The sequence below is a fragment of the Diadema setosum genome, chromosome 18 (genome assembly GCF_964275005.1).
Source record: "Diadema setosum chromosome 18, eeDiaSeto1, whole genome shotgun sequence".
Lineage (NCBI taxonomy): Eukaryota > Metazoa > Echinodermata > Echinoidea > Diadematoida > Diadematidae > Diadema > Diadema setosum.
The window spans coordinates 33,479,808-33,502,334 of NC_092702.1; the positions used below are offsets into that span (position 1 = coordinate 33,479,808).

Below are 22,527 nucleotides of genomic sequence, written 5' to 3' on the forward strand. Positions count from 1 at the left end.
CCTGCAATGTAAAAAAGTATTGAGACAAAGAAAACATTGATATACATGTATTCTTTACACAGACATGTAGTAAACTAATTACTATGTGTATTCCTTTGGGGCGGAGGTGTAAAAATGACATACACTGTATATAGTTTAAGGATAATTCTTCCTATTTTTCAGAATCACAGATCCATTTGAAATACTGTATATAGCACTAGGAACATGATAGGAACATGCATTTTTTAAACAGAATACATTGTACTTGCCTATCTCGGAGCAAGACACTGCATGCTTGTATACGGATAATTCCAGCTGAGTACATTCACATATCATGTACATACAAAATGATTTTATTTTTTGAAGTCACTTAAATGCTAATAAAAGGATAACATTCTCATAGGAATGTGCAAATATCTTCCAACACTAAAAACATCAAGATTAAATCATATTTTTGGTTGATTCACCATTCAAGACCTTGCCAAGCAATGGCATTACAAGGAATACACCAAATCGAAATAATACAGCAGTAGCAATGCAATACAAAGTTATCATGATCGTATAGTTTTGGTCGAGACCTAACATCAGGTTTATAACATTTTGTTGGTGAGGTAATGAGGAACCTCTTATGAAATATGAAAGAGCATGTAATTTCAAGAAGGATTCAGTGTTTATTTGATTGGTCTTGAAATGGCTGGGATATCCAAAAAATTGATCCTAATAAAATTGAGAGGCCACAACTTTTATTTGGATCTCTTTGTTTTACCTTGTTTTTAGATATCTCAGTCATTTCAAAACTGATTTTCATCAAATAAACTTTTGATTCCTCTAAGAATTGTATGCTCTTTAACATTTCATAGAGTGGTTTCTAAATATCTTGCAAAACGTTACAACTTGAATCCTCACCTCAACCTGTATTGTACAGTCCTTTTAAAGTCTTGAAGAAATAAAAAATTGTTAAGTTGAAAACTAACATCAAACAGTAAAGTTTCAATATTTACATTTAAATCACATGACAAACATGTCCCTTAGGAAAAAAAGCTATTCTCAAATTGAAAAACTGAGAAAAATTTGAAATCTGGGATATACAAGAGCATCAATGATAGTACCATGGACAGTTCATGGAATGTGGAAATGGTCGTATGAACACCCTTGGTAAGCCACAAGGATACAACACTGCTCGGCTTTATCATTATCTTATCATCCACAGCCCAACACAGTACAAATATACAACCTAAAGGAAATTTTATCGATGACTTCACTGTATGTATTCATATGTCTGATTTAGTCAATTTTGTAAACCTAATTTTACATGACAAAATTGAAGTGATCTGGCTAAATCAGAGAAGCATTCCAAAAAAAAAAAGAAGAAAAAACAAGAAAATTCTGTTCATTGTCAACTTGTGATTTATCAAGATAAAAACAAAAACAAAAGCCTAAGAAGTAATTGAAAAAATAATCCAAAGATATTTTCAGTCCTTACAAATCAGTTGATATAGCTGAAGTAAAAACTGACTTATAAAATATGGAAGAGCAAACAAACAGTAAAATGAGCAAAAACAAAACAACAATAAAACTACAGACCTGAGAACATAGCAACAAAACACAGTCGGAAAAATGTGTCATTACACATTTATGATACTCATATCAATATATCACATGGTCAATTTGTTTTAAAAAAATATATGTATGTTTACAGACTTGCAAATAATATAGATTTCATTTCTTTGTTTCCCTATGACATAACAGCTGCCTTGAAACTGTAGAAAATTTCTTTTGTGATTACAGCTGGCAGTTAATCTCTGTATTTGTGGGCATTTTTGCTCATCTGCAACCACAGTGGCTTTTGAAAGCATGGCTCAACCTCTCGACAAAAATTATTCATTTGACTACTTAGGATGGTTCTAAAATGATGACCATGCAAGAATGCTAAAAACAAGGACATAAATAAAGCCTTCTGTACAGAGACTGTGTCATATCAAAAAATACCCAATATATATCCCCCTCCCCCTCCACCTCCCCCCCCCCCAAAAAAAAAAAAAAAAATGAAAGAGAGGAAAAGAATTATAACCTAGGTGGCTGCTAGCAGCATAACAGACAACTGAAGACAGTATAAATTCAAGAAAGGAAAAAGATGGTGACAATGAAACTGGGTGATGATGATGATGACTACGATTTATGATGCAGCCAATCAAGGCAGAGGAGGAATTACACACAGATTGGTTTACAGGGGCCATTAACTCAGCTTGCCTAGCTCTGCCTTCTTGAACACTTCAGCCGCCGTGAATATGAATGAATCAATAATGCCTGCTACTGTAAACGTTCCTCCTACGATGGCACATATCTGCAAAGAAAAAAATAAAACAAAACAATACATAAACACACATAGAATAAGGCACTGATCTTAGAGAAACTTCACTGGAGATATCAAATGATACTTGGTTGGTATATTGATGGTGCTAGCTGTGTAATCTGCGACCACTTAAACATAAGCACACTTATTCCCTGACTTTCTTCAGAACAAATTTTGTGACAAGCAGCCCTAACCATTTGGTGGGAGAACTCCAATACTTTAGTAAGTGTGGATGGCTGAACATCATGCTGACATTAATAATCCGAGAATTTAGTAGAAGCATGTTATCATGTGTGGTCAATAGAGGGCAGCATGTATACTCATTTGACTTTGGCTTGCCATGAGATTCAGAGCTGAGGCAAAGAACTGCTTGTACAGGATCAGACAATGGCAAACATCATCTTGCATTAAAGCCTATCACAAGAAGCTCACAAGTACACACACACACACACACACACACACAAGCAAAGCAAACAAACATAAAATGGGAAAGGAAGTGCAACAGGTTTGCATATGCAAATATGTATGAAAATTGCTTTAGGGCCATCATTTTGACGATTCAGTTTTCCATGAACACAAGTAATCATACTAGTCCCACATACCTACATTTCCCCAGGTACTCTGGCATATGTCTCAACTTATCTTCATTTTTGTGGATTTGCTTCAACTGCTCTATTTTTCTCTTTTAAGTTGTTCAAATGATCAAAACTATGCCTAAGATTGGCATAATCAACAATTCTGAATACTACCATGTAGCCAGCTTCCTCTTGGAGTAGATTTATTAATGACAAAACTTAACTTCGGGTTTAATGTCCACGATAAAAAAAAAAGAAAGAAGCAAAAACAACAACAACAACAACAACAACAACAACATCCTTAGTCACTTGGTCTTTAGCCAAGAGGAGCGAAGGATAGAAGGGCATTTTCATTTTTCTTTTTTTACTCACAGTTGTAATAAATGTGTAGAAAGGAGCTCTCTTCTCGTGGTACTTGACGGTGATGGGAGTGATGTCATAACGGAACCAGATGGCTGGGAGGACTCGTCGGCCGTGGCCATATGAGGTGTACTCCTGCCAAGAAAAGAGGGCGCTGAAATTCATCTCTAGAAAGCAGCAGGTTTCGGCACTTTGTCAGCTATTTGTCCTTGGTCTTTGAACTTTAAAGAGTCAATTGTACTTGAAAAGACTCTAAAATATCTACATTCTGGAAGTGTCCTGAGGGAGCTAGCAAAACATCTCATTTTATCTCTTTTACCACTATGCTGGTAAACATTAATCATACACGTAAAGCAAAGTAACAAATAATAAACATACTGTGGCATGATAATTAGATCATACTTTATCATCCTCCATTACATGTATTTCCTTTTTCTCTCATTATTTGAAAGTGTTTTACCCACTGAGGATGGGCTGATTTTGCTACAACACGCATTTCCCATGGACACCTGCCCGAGTATACTCGGGACTCATCCTCAACACGTTAATATCTTTAAAGTTGATTGGAAAGCATAGCTCAATTGCGATCTCAACGGGCGTATTGCTCACCAGGAGCACTGCCCCTATCCCCCCTCCCCCTTGAAATGTTCCACAGCCCCTGCACTATACGGGTTTACTGATGAAAATACTCACTTTATAGGCATATGTGTACTGGTATGATACATTTTTGGCTCCCCACAAATCTTCATACACTGTTGGGACAATCTTCATGTAGTAATCATGAGAAGCCTCAGCTGTGGAAAAATGAACAAACATGAAAGCAAACAAACAGTAAATCAATGAGCGACATGCATATTATTCTCATTACTTTCTTTGCTCTACAATGTGTATGTGAAGATAGAGAGGAAGTCTGTAAAATCTTTCCATGACATTTGCTCTTGTGACAATTGTTCCCGTGAAATATCTGCACGCTTTATAGCCAAGCATGAATTCTACTCACAAACATAACCCTAACTCTAACCCTTATCCTAATTCTGACATCAAACTCAACCTAAAACCCTATCACAACCTTTACCCTATTAACCCTAAGTCATTGGAGAAAATAAGACCAGAGCAATTGTCGCAGGAGCTAATGTCATGTCACCCAGTAAAATATAGGTACACTTCAAACACTACCCTATATAGCCGTTTTCATATTAATTTCAAAGTAACATCCAAAATGTATCTGTAACAGCTTCTGAATGGAGAAAGAGGGAGGGGCGGGGGCGGGGACGGGGGGAATATGGCACAATCCTACACTAATAATCTTGTTACTACGTAAATGCTAAACAGATTCTGTTAAATAGGTTTGCAGTATTGTTCTTAATGTCTGCCTGTCCAGCATGCAGCTAATACAGGGGGATCATCATTCATTGCACGCACTGGAACTTTAGATGTCTTTGTCACCAAGAGGTACATTCGAAGGTGAAGCTCATGAAATACACCCTCATCCAGCGAAAAAAGAAAAAAGAAAAAAAAAAGTTTTGATCTAACTACTGTAGTGTCATCTGACACCACACACCAGGGCAAAGAGGGTTCTTTAATCTATAATGGATGAAAATTCTGCTTTTATAATTGTAATTGGTCACATCTCCTTTGCAGTAAAACAGAAAATTTAACCAAGTAACTTGTGCAATGCAAAATGAAAAAAATGATAAAAAGGAAAACTTTGCATCCTGACTTTACACTTAAAACTAAATTGATGCATAATTGTTCATATAAAGCTTGGCACAAGAAAATGCTCCACTAACCAAATGTCTCATTTTCTTTTTGGTTTAAGTAGTTTATTTTCACGATATCATAATCTCACAATGTCTATCAAGGACCCTCTGAATTGACTGAAACAGATCTGGTTCCTTCTCGGAATCAGGGTCTTTAGACCCAGATATGTAAATACATCTGGAAGCTGGCATATGTGTGTGACTTACGTTTACTTGTGGTCCTGTCTCTTCCTGCTAGTGGATTAAAAGCAGCACTCAAACTTTTATTCTGCAAAGGTGGGAGCAAAAAGAGTGAAACAGGGTACCAACACATTACTTCAAAAGCAATGAATGATAGTAGATGCAGAGAATAATGTTATCTTTTTGTACACTAAAAGCATTACATGGTAGATTAAAGCATGTAAGAAATCTTAGGGAGAAGAGATAAATAAATTGACCAACAATGGTTATAGTAAAAATTCATTCTTCATTTGAAAGAATATATCTTGCTAATGTTATGAAAGACTACTATATTATTTGCTGTAAACATTCAATGATCATCTTAACTGTCACCTACAAAACCATTAAAATGATTTCTCTAAATTGATGCAAATACTGAAATTGATTATTTTACCTTCAAGTCATCTCCAAAAGATACTTCATGGATTACATGTGTAAAGTCAGGCTGTGTTGGTTGATTCATTCCTACCGCATGTGTTGATACATGAAAATTACCAGGCACCTGTTCCACAGAAGACAAACAAGAAACAAAATCAAACTAGAAAAGTACTCTGAGAGCGCAGACCTCTGCCAAGCATCTAATTTCCACCACTGATCTTGTTCTTCCATAGAGATCAGTGATTTCCATATGTATGCATACTGAAAATCGCCCAAATTCCCTATATAGAAGCCTTTGTTACGTCATAAACCCTCAGCTGTGCAGCGCGCCTCGCCCTAGCAGAAACTAGATCGCGCACTTTAGTGCGCATATAAGAACCTCAAAAATGCGCAGCTTGAACTCCACTTGGCCTTACCTGCCAAAATATCAAAATCCTTCATAAAATCCATAAAAAAAATTCCGGATCACTGCCAAAATTTAATCATCTGTTCCTTGTGTCATTCTCAACCTTTCCTGCAAGTTTCATCTAAATCCAAGCACATTTTTTTTTTTGTGAGTTATTTTGCGCACAGACAAACAAACCAACAGTAATGAAAACATAACCTCCTCCCTTGGCGGAGGTAAAAATTACAATTCCACTTACAGGGTGCATTTCCTATTCTTCAGATAGATCATTATAGACAATGCACTAAATGTTAGAGATATCTATATTATAGAACATAAAACGATAGTAAATGGTGCACAAGGAAAATCCATACGCCTGTAAGGTGTACGGGGACAAAACAAAAGACAACAACAGCAAACACTACACACTTGGTTTAGTTTAGTTTAGTTTAGTTCATTTTCCATCTCAGAAGATGGCTGGATAGCCATATTCAGCTACGTCAAGCTGGTCTTCATGGGGTCCAGTTGGATGTGAGGTGGGACCACTTCACCGGGTTAAACACCCTGCTCTTCGCGATGAATGAATGAAGCGGGATCTTTTACGTGCATGAGTTGTTACTCTCTCATACATGGGACCTCCATTTTATGTCCTATCCGATTTTATGTCCTATTACATTACAGTATCATAACATTACAGTAAATTTCTTTCTGTTATATTCATTTGGTTTATTAAACTTTCTGAATGATATTTGGCAGAGTTTATCTCTCTAATATAGGAAAAAGAAGTGAACTTACTACAAGACCAAGAGAAGCAGACACTGTAATGGTGTGATGCTGATCAGGTCCAGTTTATAAGTGTGTTATATGCCATCTTTGATTGAGAATTCACTAACCTTTTGGTTTCAGCTATGATAAATCATGTGGTACACATCAAAATTGGTGAGCAGGTCATTTTAAGGAACACTCTCTTGGTGCACTGCAAGCCAAGACTGAGTTGAAATCAGTTGCTGAATGTATGCATTTGTACAGCAGTTGGGAGGGGGCACATATCATTCACGAAGGTGTCATTCACCTTTGACCCTTAAATCATGAATGAATTTTGCCCCTAATCCAATGTAGCCTGTGCCCTATGCATTTATAGAGTGCATTTGTGGTGCAATTTTGGTGACACACTGCCAATGACAGACAGCGCTGAGTATTCGCTGATGGACACAAGGATAGGATTTGGGCTAAACCGATACATCGCTGCCTTCGCTTTTCAAAGAAATGCATAGGAAAAGTATCCTCATGCTATTAAAAAGAACATCTTGAGAGTCATTAAAAAGGGGGAGGGGAGAGCAAGCTGTAAATCTATTCACAACTTCAACACTGCCACTAAATCCCAACGAAAACAAACAGACAGACAAACAAAAAAACAATAAGTACTCACTTTATTGATGGTGAAGTCACTGTAGAATCGACAGCCTTTCTTGTCATTGATTGGTTCTTTGTTGGTGTTGTCCACGTAACCCACTTCATGCCTCCCCATATCATCTTGTATATCTAACCCAACAACTGGAGACACAGTTTATGATGCAAAGAGAAAAGGAGGTCCAGATGATAACAACAAATCAAAACCAGAGTGAGTTTTGGGATGTGAACTATATGAATATTCAAAACACCACAAATACTAAGAAATCACAGCAGAGCAGGTATGGTATAGTTTTGGTTGAGATAGGCTTCAGGTTTCCAACTTTTTATTGTGATATAATGAGAAACCTCTTATGATCAAGAGCACACAATATGGGAAATTTAAAGCTTATTTGATGAAAATTGGTTTTGAAATGGCTGAGATATACAAATACAAAGAGGTCCTAACAAAAAGTTGGACCCGCCTTTTATTAGGACCACTCTGTTTTACTTTGTTTTTTGATAACTCAGCTATTTTAAAACTGATTTTCATCAAAGAAACTTTGAATTCCCCCTAGAATTGTATAATCCTTAATATTTCATAAGTCGTTTGTAATCATCTCTAATAAAGTTAAAATCTGAATCCTCCATCTCAACCAAAACTAAACCATCTCTTTAATCTTGCATTTGTGTGACAGGGGATGTGACAGAATACATGCAGCAGCAATTTTCTACCTCGATTCTAACGACAAAACATATACCTGGGTAGGTATACCGGTAAGTGGAATGTCCATTGTAACCAAAGGAAAGACATTACTTTGTTCCAGAGATATTTCTGTATTTTGTTCAACACACCAAAATTCAGCAAACAGGCAGTTGCAATGCAGTTTCAGGTTTCCCCTCCTCTCCTCAACCTGATAATTCACTTGCTATCACAAAGCTTCTGCTTCTTTCAAACTGTAGCTCCTTTGGAAATATTAACTTTACTAGGCCAAACATACTCCGTTATTCATTCATGCCACTGGTATATGATATTCAAGATGGCAAAGCAAAATGCACAGCACATTTAGAATATCAGAGTATGGAAAGCATTGTTGGGTGCCACTCGATTTGCCATACTGTAAATCAGTTGAACTGGGTACATATAGTGTGGCAGAGTGAGACACTTTAAGCAGACGTATTGCAACCATGGGCTTTACAAACAAATACTAGGAATAGGTAGGAGGGCTACAGAGGCCATCTACTGCCAAACTTACCATGACAACTGAGCCTGGGCAGTGTGAGGTTGACCCGTACAGAGAGTCGCTCCACTTCACCTGGGTTGTCCACATATAGCTCACTGACCCTGTTGTACATAACATGTGATAAAATCAATTCTTTGGCTGTTTAATACTCAGAAAGGATGATAGCACATATTATTAGGCGGGGTGGGGAGTAACAACGACATCAAAATTTCATCTCTAGAGTGAGTGACAATGTAACATAAACAGCCAGAGCTGCTTCCTTCATTTACATTACTATCACTACTGCTACTACAAAGGAGACCAAGAGAGAGTGAATAAAATTTTGATGAAGTAAAGCAACACTTGCAGTTGAAATAGTATTAGTAGTACAATGTAATAGTGGGAGTAATTAGCAAATATAGTAAGAGTAGGAAAAGTAGAAATATCAGCAGTTATGAGTAGGAGTGCAGTGATGGTTGTACAAGAGGAATAATATGGAAAGGAGAAGATAACATCACAACCACAAGCACATTAACATACACGTAATAGATATAATTCATTCATTCATGTTTTTCCCACTTCATGCAGAAACATATAAATATTTTAATACAGATATTGAACGCATAAATTACATCACAATGTATAATGGAATGAAATGTACAAGTTTGCAGAATATTGAAAGTACACAGAAATGCTGGAAATAGGGAGGGATGCTAAGAAGCAATGCTTGAAGGGTGCAGTCCCCCGCCCCCCACACGTAATACGACCAATCACATGGTAGATATAATGCTATACATAGCAAGTGGAATTACGAAACAAACTAAGACATGGAAACCTAACTAACCCGAAACAAGCACCATGGACAAATCCCTACACTATGTCGCTGTCATGCAGTCAGAGAGAATGAAGAGAGAAAAAGAGTAAAAATAAACTAATTATGTGGTGTGAAGATAAAAAGATAGAGGACTATACTGTAAAACACAATATTTTTGCACTATGAATTTTTCGCGAATTGGAGCCGACGGTCTTTTTCGCGGCATGAAATATTCCAGAGTTGCCTCTAACATTCAATGCATAGTGTAGACAAGAACTTTTGTGTGCATTTTAAATGGACTGTACAGTACTGGTTGAGGTGAGGATTCAGGTTTATAACATTCCTAAGTGAGATAATGAGAAACCTCTTATGAAATATGAAAGCACATGTAATTCTAAGAAGGATTCAACGTTTATTTGATGAAAATTGGTTTTCAAATGGCTGAGATATCCAGAAAAGTGATAATAACGAAAGGCTACAGGCCACGACTTTTATTACGATCTCATTGTTTCACCTTGTTTTTGGATCTCAGCCATTTCAAAACTGATTTTCATCAAATAAACTTTTGATTCCCCTAGAATTGCATGCTCCTTGACATCTCATAGAGTGGTTTCTGAATATCACGTAAAACGTTAAAAGCTAAATCCTTACCTCAACCAGAACAGTACAGTCCCTTTAATTTCGCAATCTTGGCTCTTGCGAAATTCGCAAAATTGAAGTGCATGCAAACATGCCTCATTTTACAGTAACAAGATGAGAATTAATACATGGTTGGAGCCGCTCAGCAACAAGTGCTTGATTTCAAGATTTTTCTTCTTTCTTTTCGTCACAAACTCAAAACTTGTTTACTGAAGTCATAATACATTCAACAAGAGGCATAGGTCTTCTTTTCTCAGAGTTAAATGTTTTTGCTCTACTTCATACCATTAGCTGATGGAGAAACAACAAAACTTACACATCTGGCCTTATGAAGGAGGTGAATTCTGACAGTAACAGGAATGTGATGAAAAGGCCACTCAGTATTGACACTGAAAAAAAAAGAAGACGGCGAGACAACAGCATTGTTGACAGCAACTGAAATGTTTTTAGAACTGAGGAAGACTAGTACTGAAGGTCGAGTCATTATGGTCCTAAAAATTTTTACTGTATGAAATGTTTGAATGCCATACTGTACTCCGACTGCCAGCATTCACACATTAAAATCAGGAAGGCTACAAATAGAAGCCAGGGAGATTGCCTTTCAAGAGGTGACACAAAATCAAGTATGAATATTTTGCTCATTCATTATTCGAGATTAGCAATAGTTTCTGCTACTTTAACATTTATAATGGATTCATCTGATACTCGTTCAAACAAAGTGTAACTTTAATTCTAAATTCAGTGTAAGTTATTCAAATTTCCTTTGCAGTGTGTACATTGTATGATATCATTTAATATTTGTCTATGTCTGAATCATGTAACTTTTTTTATTATTTAGAACCAGGAACTTAGACTGCTTATTTTCTTCCATATTTCTGAGTCATTAAGTACTTTTATGTGACTTCTTTACAAAATGTCTTCATTTAAACAATGCCATTTTGTTAATGTGATTACAATGCATGTTGTGACCAGCTGCTTCATAAGAAGCCAGTCTGTCATTGACATGTATACATAGTTCATGATATACCAGCAGATTCACTTGCTGAATATTTGTTCATTGGATAAAGAATTTAATCTATTTACAATGTATCTATGTAATCAACTTATGTGTGCTGAAAAACAATATTTACTAGTTCCCTGTTGGAGCAAATGGGATACCCTCTAATTTCTAGGATACACATAAGATCCATGAAAACTTTGATTGCTACCGGGTAGTTTTCACATGGACAAGCCCTTACATTATTATTGTAATGAATTTTTAAATAAACCATTACCATTACCATTCACATGAAAGGGGCCTCTTTAAGGCTACCGGATTTCTGAGTGCTATAGAAGTTCTAAGACAGCTCAGTATTTTCCTTCCCTCCATAGTTATTAGCACTCAAAGGTATGGAATCATTCTTAGAATCATTGTTTCGTATTAAGCTATTCCCAAGTCCACACTTTTGTCATAGCAAGTGTTTTGCTTTTTCCTGTCAATACCTAAACAATGTTGACTTGCAAGCCTTGGACTATCTATGTAAGAGATCTAGGTATGACACTGCTACTTGTGCCTTCAGTACCTTCTTGCCAGATAGTTTTAACTATCAGAATTTGCTGATCCAGTCACCACTTCAAAACATGCATAGCAAAATTGACCTTTCTTTTAACATAATACTTTAAAGATACATTTCCTTATAAAAATAATATCATAAATCTTACCAAGCGCTCCTGCATAGGTTGGCTGTGTGAGATCCTTGGGGATCTTGCGATATACATCCAGTCTGCAAAATAAATGTACAAATTGTATGTCAAAATGGAAACAAATTTCTCTTGATAACACTGGGCTTGAATGACAGTATCTGAATAAGTCACGAATTTATAACCTAGCAGCATGACCTCACTAATTCGATCGCTCGTTTGAAAATTTAAAGAAAAAGCCTGTACAGCAAGCTGTACAACACCACAACTTATCCTCTTTAATATCTGTTTGAAACCTAATTCATTTGCATTATTGGCTGAAAATAATTACAATTAAGGCATGCACCATGATTCATTCTTTTTATCTGTTTGTCATGTTTGATGTAATTAAACATCTATTAAATACTTCCTGATTGTTGAAGCAAACTGCACTAGTATGCAACCTATAATCCAAGACATTTTTCCCTCATTTTCAGGAAATGATAGCTGATTACTTGTGAGTAAATACCGTAATAACATCACCACCTGCTCCACACTGTATAACGAGGACTGTTAGCGTGCATTGTAATTTCGCGAGAGCCAAGATTTGCAAAATTAAAATGCATGTGAAAGTTCTTGTCTACCCTATCCACATTGAATGTTAGGAGGCAACTTTCGAACATTTCATACTGCAAAAAAGGCCATCAGCTCCAATTCATAAAAATTTCATGCTGCAAATTATCATGTTTTACAGTATATGGTGACGGCGTCTATTTTTACTCTTTTGAAAAGCATGTGAAACTTAACCATTCCAATTAAGGTATAATCTATTCGAAACCATAATTTTATTATTAGGTTTGTCTGATTGTAATTAATTCATCAAAGCCAACTTGGACATGATGGACAATTATTAAAATTTAAATATTTCCAAGTTGTCCAAGGTAAGCACGTTCAACATTACACAGGTCTGTGTATGCATCGTAGGTACTCATCCCTCCCCTTCCCCAACCCCCTTCCATCATACCACGAAAACAAACAAAACATGAGTAAAGAGCAGATACTGGCTGGTCTGTTCACAGAGTGAACAACCAAGCTCCAGTCAATATCGGAATTTCATGACAAAAGCCAGTAAAAATTTCTAATCTCTGACATACTGTGCAAACACATCAAACACCAGAGCAATAATCCAGTCTAGATACTTGAGTGGTCTTCACAGAAAACAAACAAAACATGAGTAAAGAGCAGATACTGGCTGGTCTGTTCACAGAGTGAACAACCAAGCTCCAGTCAATATCGAATTTCATGACAAAAGCCAGTAAAAATTTCTAATCTCTGACATACTGTGCAAACACATCAAACACCAGAGCAATAATCCAGTCTAGATACTGAGTGGTCTTCACAGTGTTTGAACAGCAATTTTTCCTTCCCGGCCATCAAGATCTGAACAAACAAGAGGCTTTTTGCACTTTCCTGGTATATAAATGACTACGAGGCAGCATTTTAATCAACACCCAGCAAAAATGTTGTGATAATGCATTGGAATGTAAAGGAAAAGACTCATGCAACAGCTGTACAGTGTAGGTCTTGCATGATCTACAAGTGATACAGAAACCACATTACAAATGCCATGTCACACACATTTTTACACTTACTGTAAAACACGATATTTTGGCGGCATGAAATTTTTGCAAGTTGCCTGTAACATTCAATGCATATAGTGTAGACAAAATCTTTAGCGTACATCTTAATTTCACGAAACTCGGCTCTCGCGATATTCGTGAAATTAAAATGCACATGAACATTCCTCGTACTACAGTACTTCATACACATTTTTGCCTCTAATTTCTGACATTGTACACCTAAAACAAACCAGCAAAATAAATCAGACATTGACTTCTATTCTACATATATCATAATCACTCTAACAGATGTCTGTTTAAATGCACGTTCATCTATCTCTATCATGATATAAGTGGCTACCGGTTTGTCATTTCACTTTCAGCAAAATCAACGAATGATGGTAATTCTTTGGTAAAAGTGACTGCAGTATAAGGCATGGTTAACTGTTTCCCTACCTCACCCCCAGTGATACAGAACAAATTTCCATTTCATTGATGAGCTTGTAACAAATCCCACAGCAACCAAATGGTGTACTCATAACATATGCATGATTGATAGCCAGTTGATTGCATTAGAATGATTAACTTCATTGTTTATTAATCTCAGGGGGAAACTTGTAAAAAGAAAAGTATATAGTCAGGCACGTATCAAACCCAATGCACCATCCAATCCAAATGTTATAATGCCAAGCATATCACGCTCATATCCTTATTTGGATAAAAGAAAACAGTGTGCACTTATATCAACAGCACAGCTATCTATGTCAGTACAGCAGTAATAGTATCTCCCCTACATAATGCACAGATTGAAATTAATATCATGTCCACGAAAACGTTAACTCTACCCTTTTGCTCACGAGAGCTCATACATAAGAGCAGCTGTTTACATAAATTGTCTGGCCAAAAGAGCATCTGGCTTGGTTTGCAGGGAACGTGTGAGAACATGTAATTGATTTCAAAGCCTCTCCCTCTCAGATTGGTAGTCACACTACACCGTCATAATAGACTCGTACGCTTGGCAGTCAACCCAATGTCTGCACAACGTAAAACTCAGATTGATTGCACATCAATTCCCTGATAGTTACATGTACAAATGTACCTTGATGTTGGTGATAAAAATGGTGATGATGATGACGACGATGATGATGATAATAATAATTATGATAATAATAATAAAAATACTACTACTACTACTACTACTACTACTAATTAATACTATAAATAATAATAATAGCAAAAACTATCCTAAAAATTTTAATCCTCCTCCTCCTCATCATCAACACCAGCATCATAATGACAAGAGCAATACGAGCATCAACAACAAGACTTATAATGCTATAAGTCCTTATCAATCATATCCTGCGAATGTCTGTTCTTCAGCACAATAACAAAGTGGTTCAAGCTCTTACTGGCACTGTACATGTAGACAGTAAAAATAGTTTTGCCTGACTTTCTCTTTCACAGTTTAACTTTGATCTCTACACTGTACTTACTGGGTGTATGGCAAGCCATGACATACCCTCCTCTCATGAAGTTTCTTGTCTAGTTTTGTCCCTAGATTAGTTTTGCTAGGCATGATCTGATATCATCTCATCTCAATAGGTATGTTTGTTTGTCTGTCATGTCCTTACAGATTTTCTGAATATTTGGACACAGAATTATTATGCCCCTTGACTGAATATTCAGCTTTAAGACCCTACAGCATAGGGTAAGGGATTCATGGAGTCGGAAGGTGGGCCCAATTCAGGTATATCCGAGAATCTCCGTAACAAATTGTGTATATAGCTTTATCACTGATCTCTAAGTGGCCAGGCGTTGTGGCATGTGCCTGTAATCCAGCTACAGTTCGACCTCGATTATCCGGCCTCCCTTTATCGGGAAATCTCTATTATCCGGATGCGTTCACGCAGTGAAGGACTTTTTTTTAATCCAAAAATTGAGAAAAAACAGTGACTTTCATGGATCTATTTCACTAATTTGTGCATGATAGGTTTCTCAATATCTACTGAGGTAAAACATGTATGATTTTCACATAAAGATATACTTTATTTTTGTGAAGAAGGGACTAAAATTTTGAGCAGGCTAGCATAGATTACACCACCGTTGCGGGGTACGCTACCTGCCTAGCTGCCAGTGCACTGGGACGGCAGCTTGGACGGCAGCTATATACATTAACATTGTGTCTCCCATATCTGGCCAATTCGCTTATCCGGATGAGCGCCGGTCCCGACATGGCTGGATAATCGAGGTCGAACTGTACTTTGGAGGCAAGGGCGGGGATATGGCTCAGTCGGTAGCGCGTCTATCTTCATATCCAAGAGTACCGGGTTCGATTCCCTAGTCTCACTGAGCAATGTTGTATGTAAGCATTCCATTCCCTCTATTAATCTTGAGGCAAAACACTTGGATAGGACATTAAATGGAGGTTCCATATGTGTGTTAGCCACGACACACACACGTAAAGGATCCCACTTCATTCATTCATCGCAGGTGCCAACCCAGTGAAGTGGTTCCCCTACCCACCCACACAAGAAAACAGGTGAATGTTCCCCTCGTGGTTCACCCCAGGTGACTAGAAATAGTCAACAAACAGTATCAACCAGGCACACCGTGCCATATGCTTGAATGAATGAACTGATCTCTAAGTACAAATATAAGTTTGCACAAAGCCGAAGAATCAAGAATGCACAAATTTGCTGACACGTGGCTGACAGGCGCTATTCATGGGTTTGAACATACCCTGGTGGGCAGCGAACGTAGACTGATTCAATCAGACCTCCCATTGATCTGAACAAGGAGGTTCAGGAGATGAAGTCACAACAGTCTTTGCTCTTTGATCCCAAGTTTGATACTGCCATTCAAAACTATATGAAGTACAGTGGTATGTGCCAAACAGGAGCTGTCCAACATATAGGAAGACAACTGATTCATGCGTCATTGGATAATGACCAGCCACGCTCTAAGGAAGATAGGTCTTTATGGTGGTAGTTACTTTTCATCATTCCTTCTTACAAAAAATGAGCGGTACATTATGTACTGGTACAGACACGGGATTGAGCAAATAAGAATCGTGCAAAGATTGATGAAAAAAAATTGAAATTACTTAACTTTACATTTCTTAACACAAATCTGAGACATAAATGAAACTAGAAATTTGTCGCTATGGCAACTGGTATGCCTCTGTCATATTACAAGGTTCTCCGAACCAGTCTATATCATGACTTGACAATATGAGACAACAGTTTCACATGAGAGGTAAAAAATTCAATGACATGTTTGAAAGTTTTGGCACAACCACAAATGTGTTGAGTGCTTTAATACATTCCTTGAACCAGGTTTCATTTGGATGGTTAAATTGTTTAAGAGAGCAAGTATTGGCAATGAGCATTTTCACTTTATAATCCTTGCCCTTTGACCCCTTACATAGCCTACAACTTTCTTCAAACAATCACTAAATTTCTGGTGACATCCATCATGACAGTAATTTGAGCAATTTTTACATGGAAAACAAAAATTACACTCTAAAATTTTCACTTGATCTTTGACCCCCATGGCCAAAATCCTTCCCTAACTATAGAATCAGTAGAGTGCACAGTAATGCTTACACATGTATTTACATTGTAAGTGCATTCATTGAGCAATCTCCAAGGTGTGGAGAAAATAGTGTAATTTCTACATTAAATAATAGATTGTTGGCATTTTAAAACCTTTGACCCATGACCTTTTACCCCAAGATCCAAAAATTCCTAAGAGAATCACTCATAGACAGTACATTTCAATTTCATGAAGATTCCTTGAGCAATCTTTGACATATGTATGTGACCGTGCATCACAAAACAAACAAAAAGTCGCACCCCTTGATTTTACATGAGGACTCAAAAAAGGTGAAATGGGTCAACCGAGTCAATCTTGAATTTTTCATTTTCAGTGACATTTCAACTATAGAATCAGTAGTGTGCACAGTAATGCTTACACATGTATTTACATTGTAAGTGCATTCATTGAGCAATCTCCAAGGTGTGGAGAAAATAGTGTAATTTCTACATTAAATAATAGTTTGTTGGCATTTTAAAACCTTTGACCCATGACCTTTTACCCCATGATCCAAAAATTCCTAAGAGAATCACTCATGGACAGTACATTTCAATTTCATGAAGATTCCTTGAGCAATCTTTGACATATGTATGTGACCGTGCATCACAAAACAAACAAAAAGTCGCACCCCTTGATTTTACATGAGGACTCAAAAAAGGTGAAATGGGTCAACCGAGTCAATCTTGAATTTTTCATTTTCAGTGACATTTCAACTATAGAATCAGTAGTGTGCACAGTAATGCTTACACATGTATTTACATTGTAAGTGCATTCATTGAGCAATCTCCAAGGTGTGGAGAAAATAGTGTAATTTCTACATTAAATAATAGTTTGTTGGCATTTTAAAACCTTTGACCCATGACCTTTTACCCCATGATCCAAAAATTCCTAAGAGAATCACTCATGGACAGTACATTTCAATTTCATGAAGATTCCTGAGCAATCTTTGACATGTATGTGACCGTGCATCACAAAACAAACAAAAAGTCGCACCCCTTGATTTTACAGGAGGACTCAAAAAAAGGTGAAATGGGTCAACCGAGTCAATCTTGAATTTTTCACATTTTCTGAAAGAGCTATCCTCTTTCTACATTATTCTTAAGTTTGGGATCATAACATGAATGGGAATGCGTGTTTTGAGCAGTTTTTCTACAACCCTTTTTTTTGGGGGGGGGGGAGAGTAGAATGATCAGCTATGTCTTAGAGGTCCCCTTTCATTCCTTAAAATCCTTTGCATAATCTTCACTTTCAAGTCTAGTAACTTTTAAAAGGAAACTGCTACCACTTTGAAAGTTGGCATAAATTATGGACAGAATGTATTAATAGAGCATGCTTAATCCCTTCATTGTTGTTGCTCTGGCTGAGTACAGTTTCAAGCACTTTCACAACATACAGCTCATATGTACTCTTTCCCATATTTTGTTTTAAATATTTACTTTATCATTAAGGGAATATATTCATTTAATTTGATAAATAAGCAAAATAAAGCCGACATTATGTTAGCATGCAAAATGAATCTTCACTTTGCTCAGAATGACAGCGGCATCAAATCCTGTTCATCAAAGGCTTTAAAGGCACAAATGCTCATCATACCGGTATTGTTGCCAAGTTCACCCATAAACATGATGAATTTAACTATGCCAGTATGGTGGCTCTAAATACATAATGAGATAGTGAGAACCTTTTAATGTTAGCTATACATACCAGACAGACAGTGTCTACAGATCTAAACCGTTAGATCTAACGTTACTGTCGTTAGCTTGTAAGTTGTGCATCCTTGGACCTAACCTCGGCGCGGGACGCTGTAATCAGTAACAGCGCCTCGACGACTTGTATGCAATTTAGTGAAGTAATCAAGTGCACTGCGATGCTTGCAATTCTGTAAACAACTCATCGTTCAAAACGACACTTGGAATTGGATTCACAACGAAAAGCCACATGTTGTATTGTTGAATATCATAGGTAACAGAATCCCTCACCATTACCTCCGAAAACAAGATTAATCGTCATCATCTTTGAGACCAGCTCCGGGATCCCCAGTTTGCCATTTTGAACATATCACGTGAGAAAAATTATCTGCATATGCGCGAATGAATATTCTATTATTCATTTCAGTTCTCAGCTAGCCATCCTGTTTGTTTTTCTCCACATGCATACATTGTGTATCATAATGTGCTACGTTTTATCCATATGTAACCAGATTGACAGCATGGCTGTTAGCGCATGCGCTGTGTAAGTTGTACTACGATACAAAGTGCGGAAGGAATAAAACCTTGGATAAAATATTTGCAGTTTCACTAATGGGCTCTTAAAACTAAACAGATCATATTGTAAATCGATTTCCCCGCCTCTGATTGTAAAGATTTTATCTAACAGTATGGCTACGAATTTCAGTGTAAAACCCTGAATTTTGGTCTCTGGTCATCAAAATACTAAGCCATATCACGATTATCAGGTGGTACATCACAGGGCTGCAATGCGATCCCGACTCGGTACGCTGGTGCGGTTAATTTACCTTTTTAGTTGGACCTAACTATACACAGCCCAGTCGCCGCTGTACATACGTAGCGCGACAGGGCTGTACCAACGAAGCTCCAAACACGAAGAGGGTCCAACGATCGCATGCGATCGGATTGAATTTTGATACTTTAGATAATTTTTTTGTCACTTCAAACTCATCTGACGAACAAAATGATAATGAGACTTCATATCTATGCTATGAATATTGAAATTTAGATTAAATAACTTACCTAAAATGATGGTTATATGCAGCATGTGTGAACGGTTCACGAACGGTACATCGTCTTTCACGCAAGGCCATTTCCAATATCCGGGAGGTCACATGATCTGAACGAATCCGGTCAAAACGTCCCCACGTCAAAACGTCCCCGCCGTGTTCCAACCAAAACGTCCCCGGGTCAAGTACCAGAACATCCCCGCTTTTGTCCGCGCGCGACGCTAGTGTACTTTCGCACCTGTTTGTCGAATGACCTCCAAACATGCACAAACTCACCCTAGTTATCCAGTAACCTAAATACTTGCATCCGAGTGAGATTCGAGTCCAGTAGAAATGGAATTTTCACCATTTTTTTTTTCTTGTCACTTATCTACTTATGGGAATAATCTTGATCGCAACTACTCGCTCGGCGATCACTGCGTTGCATCGAATTCGCGTTGCATAGGAGCAGACACCGTGCACGGCAGCACAGCTAGCTAGCAGCGACCTAACCTACCTAAATGCTGCTCTAAATAACAAAATGTCTTCACATTTACCGTTATGAATTGATAAGTGATACTTAGATTTTATTAAAAAAATTATGACATAGAACATTTTGACCCGACGACGTTTTGGTGCCAGCTGGGCCCGGGGACGTTTTGGTCGTACCCGAGGACGTTTTGGCTCAGGGACGTTTTGACGTGGGGACGTTTTGACCGGTAAGCGATCTGAATGCCCTTTCAAAAGGTCGCGCTGTCGACCGTGCTGCTACACCAACACTCAAGCAGCGCATCGCACGCACGCAAAAGATTTCCGCAGAGATCTAGGCGCCATTTTGAATTCTGCAACGATGAACCACAACGGTGTTAGGGAATCCGCCAGAAAGTATCATTTTTTGGTTCCACGGACTTATCACGAGGGCTCTCAATGGACTTACGAACCTTCTGTAATACAAGCACGCACTTAAGGTGAGTTCGTAAGTCCATTGAGAGCCCTCGTGATAACTTGTACGTGGACATTAAAAATTATTTCTTCTTTGTTGTGGTTCCCCACTTTGAAGGTGCCCGCTCGCTGGTCAGACGCTGTATTCGCGTAGCGTATTAACAGCGTCTGGTCGGGCTAAGTTGGACCTTGCTTGGCTATAGATGGCTTCACCTGCTGAAGTCCTGAACGTTATTTCTCAAACTGATTTCTAATGAGGACAGAGTTGACTCAATAATTCTATGTGTGCGCGAGATATCTATTGTAGTGAGGATGCTTTCTGATCATCTTCTGAGCCTTAACCTATCGAACATATGTGTTTGTCTAATCACACGTCTGGTAATACTAGCGTCCCTCAGCTCAGCTCCTGCTAAGCTTTGTAACATACATGAAAACGTATGGGACCGAGGACTTTTCGTGTTCTCGCTCAGACACGGTCACATCAGACCAGAGAAAGATATAACGTTACAAAAAGGACCAGAAACAACACGGCAAATGTGTGTTCATCAACAAATTTCACGAAACATTCCTACCTCCTGAAATCGAATACCATGTTGAGACTAATATCAATGTCAGAGTACTCAAAAGAAGAATGACACTCCTTTCACGGTCAGCAGCTCGTTGTCGTAATTGAGTGATGCCTTGCGTGCAGATAACGTACTGACCCGTAAAAGCGTACGTATGCATACGCGTTCTGAGATCAAAAGAGCATGTTATGTTCTGTGTTGATGATCGGGAAACCGGCGTGTACTTTGAGGTGTACGATTGCCGATAAGTTGAGATCGTCGGATCGCTCAATCGACACACATGGCATCGAGTATGATTGTGGGCCCGCCCACTCATCGCACATGTTAGCAGGTGATTGGCCAAAATGTGTTCCGCATCGATCGGCAAATGAAACTTGCAAACTCGAGTTGTGAAAGTTTAAAAATGATAAATCACGCTTTTAATTTATGTTTCAGAATGTCAATCGAGCCGTAAACACGACGAACACAAAACATTAAAAAAACGTCTCATAAGTAGACGACGAAGAGAAAATGCTGCATTTTGATTTCTGAGCACAAACAAACAAACAAAATTGTAGAAGACCGAAGCATGTTTTCACGATAATTGTTCAAACTTTGTACAACTATGGACCTGATACACATGGACATTCATCGTATCGTTAATTATATTAATTCATGTACCCGTACATCTGAAAGCGCCACAAAGACATTTCTAGCACGCTTCACTGCTTTGATCGCCAGCAAGCCGGGAGAAGAACAAGACGGAGATTCGAGAAATCTGAAACTATATGCGCAGAAGAAAATAACTCACAAAAAAATAAATTTAAGTGAATGCGCAGTAAATGTGGTGTATGTTAGGTAATCATACCTCAAACAATTTCGCTTGGGAGAAGCAGGCAGTTTTTATAAGAAAGCTAACATTTTGGCAGAATGATTGTCATTTGTGATCTCAGTATTTCACTTTTCCCCAGCTTATTCCAGAGCAAAAAGGGATGGTAATGGTAGAGAACAGATATATCTTGCCATTAGGCAAGGTCTTATGTGCGAATCAGCAATTACCCATCTTTTGGCACAAAATTTGTCATGATCTCAGGTTTGCTGCTCCTCATTATCTGTATTCATTCAAAAAGACATTCCGTCTGAAAAAGGCACATAAAACTGAAATGAGGGAGACGATCTTTTTCAGGGCTGCCAACTCTCACTCATTGAGAGTGAGACTCACTCATTTTGACTCCTAAATTATAGCATTGGCTTATGGGAGTCTCACTCTCAACTAGTTTCCAATGTTGGCAGCCCTGCCTTTTGTTAGTGACGATACATGATCACACAGTCAAGCCAGTTCGGGGTTCCACTTTGAGCATGAGCAGAAAAGGGTCAT

General features: G+C 37.9%; 1 protein-coding gene across 1 annotated transcript; it reads right to left on the reverse strand.

Moving 5' to 3' along the window:
* Positions 1-2,124: 2,124 nt before the first annotated feature.
* Positions 2,125-21,271, reverse strand: LOC140241870 (endoplasmic reticulum-Golgi intermediate compartment protein 1-like). The gene is made up of 10 exons (XM_072321624.1): positions 21,177-21,271; positions 11,776-11,837; positions 10,391-10,463; positions 8,655-8,743; positions 7,439-7,563; positions 5,641-5,748; positions 5,235-5,295; positions 3,961-4,061; positions 3,280-3,402; positions 2,125-2,323 (listed from the first exon to the last, which is right to left on the reverse strand). The coding sequence occupies exons 1-10, from the start codon at positions 21,194-21,196 to the stop codon at positions 2,216-2,218; spliced, it is 870 nt and encodes a 289-aa protein (XP_072177725.1). The 5' UTR covers positions 21,197-21,271; the 3' UTR covers positions 2,125-2,215.
* Positions 21,272-22,527: the final 1,256 nt, after the last annotated feature.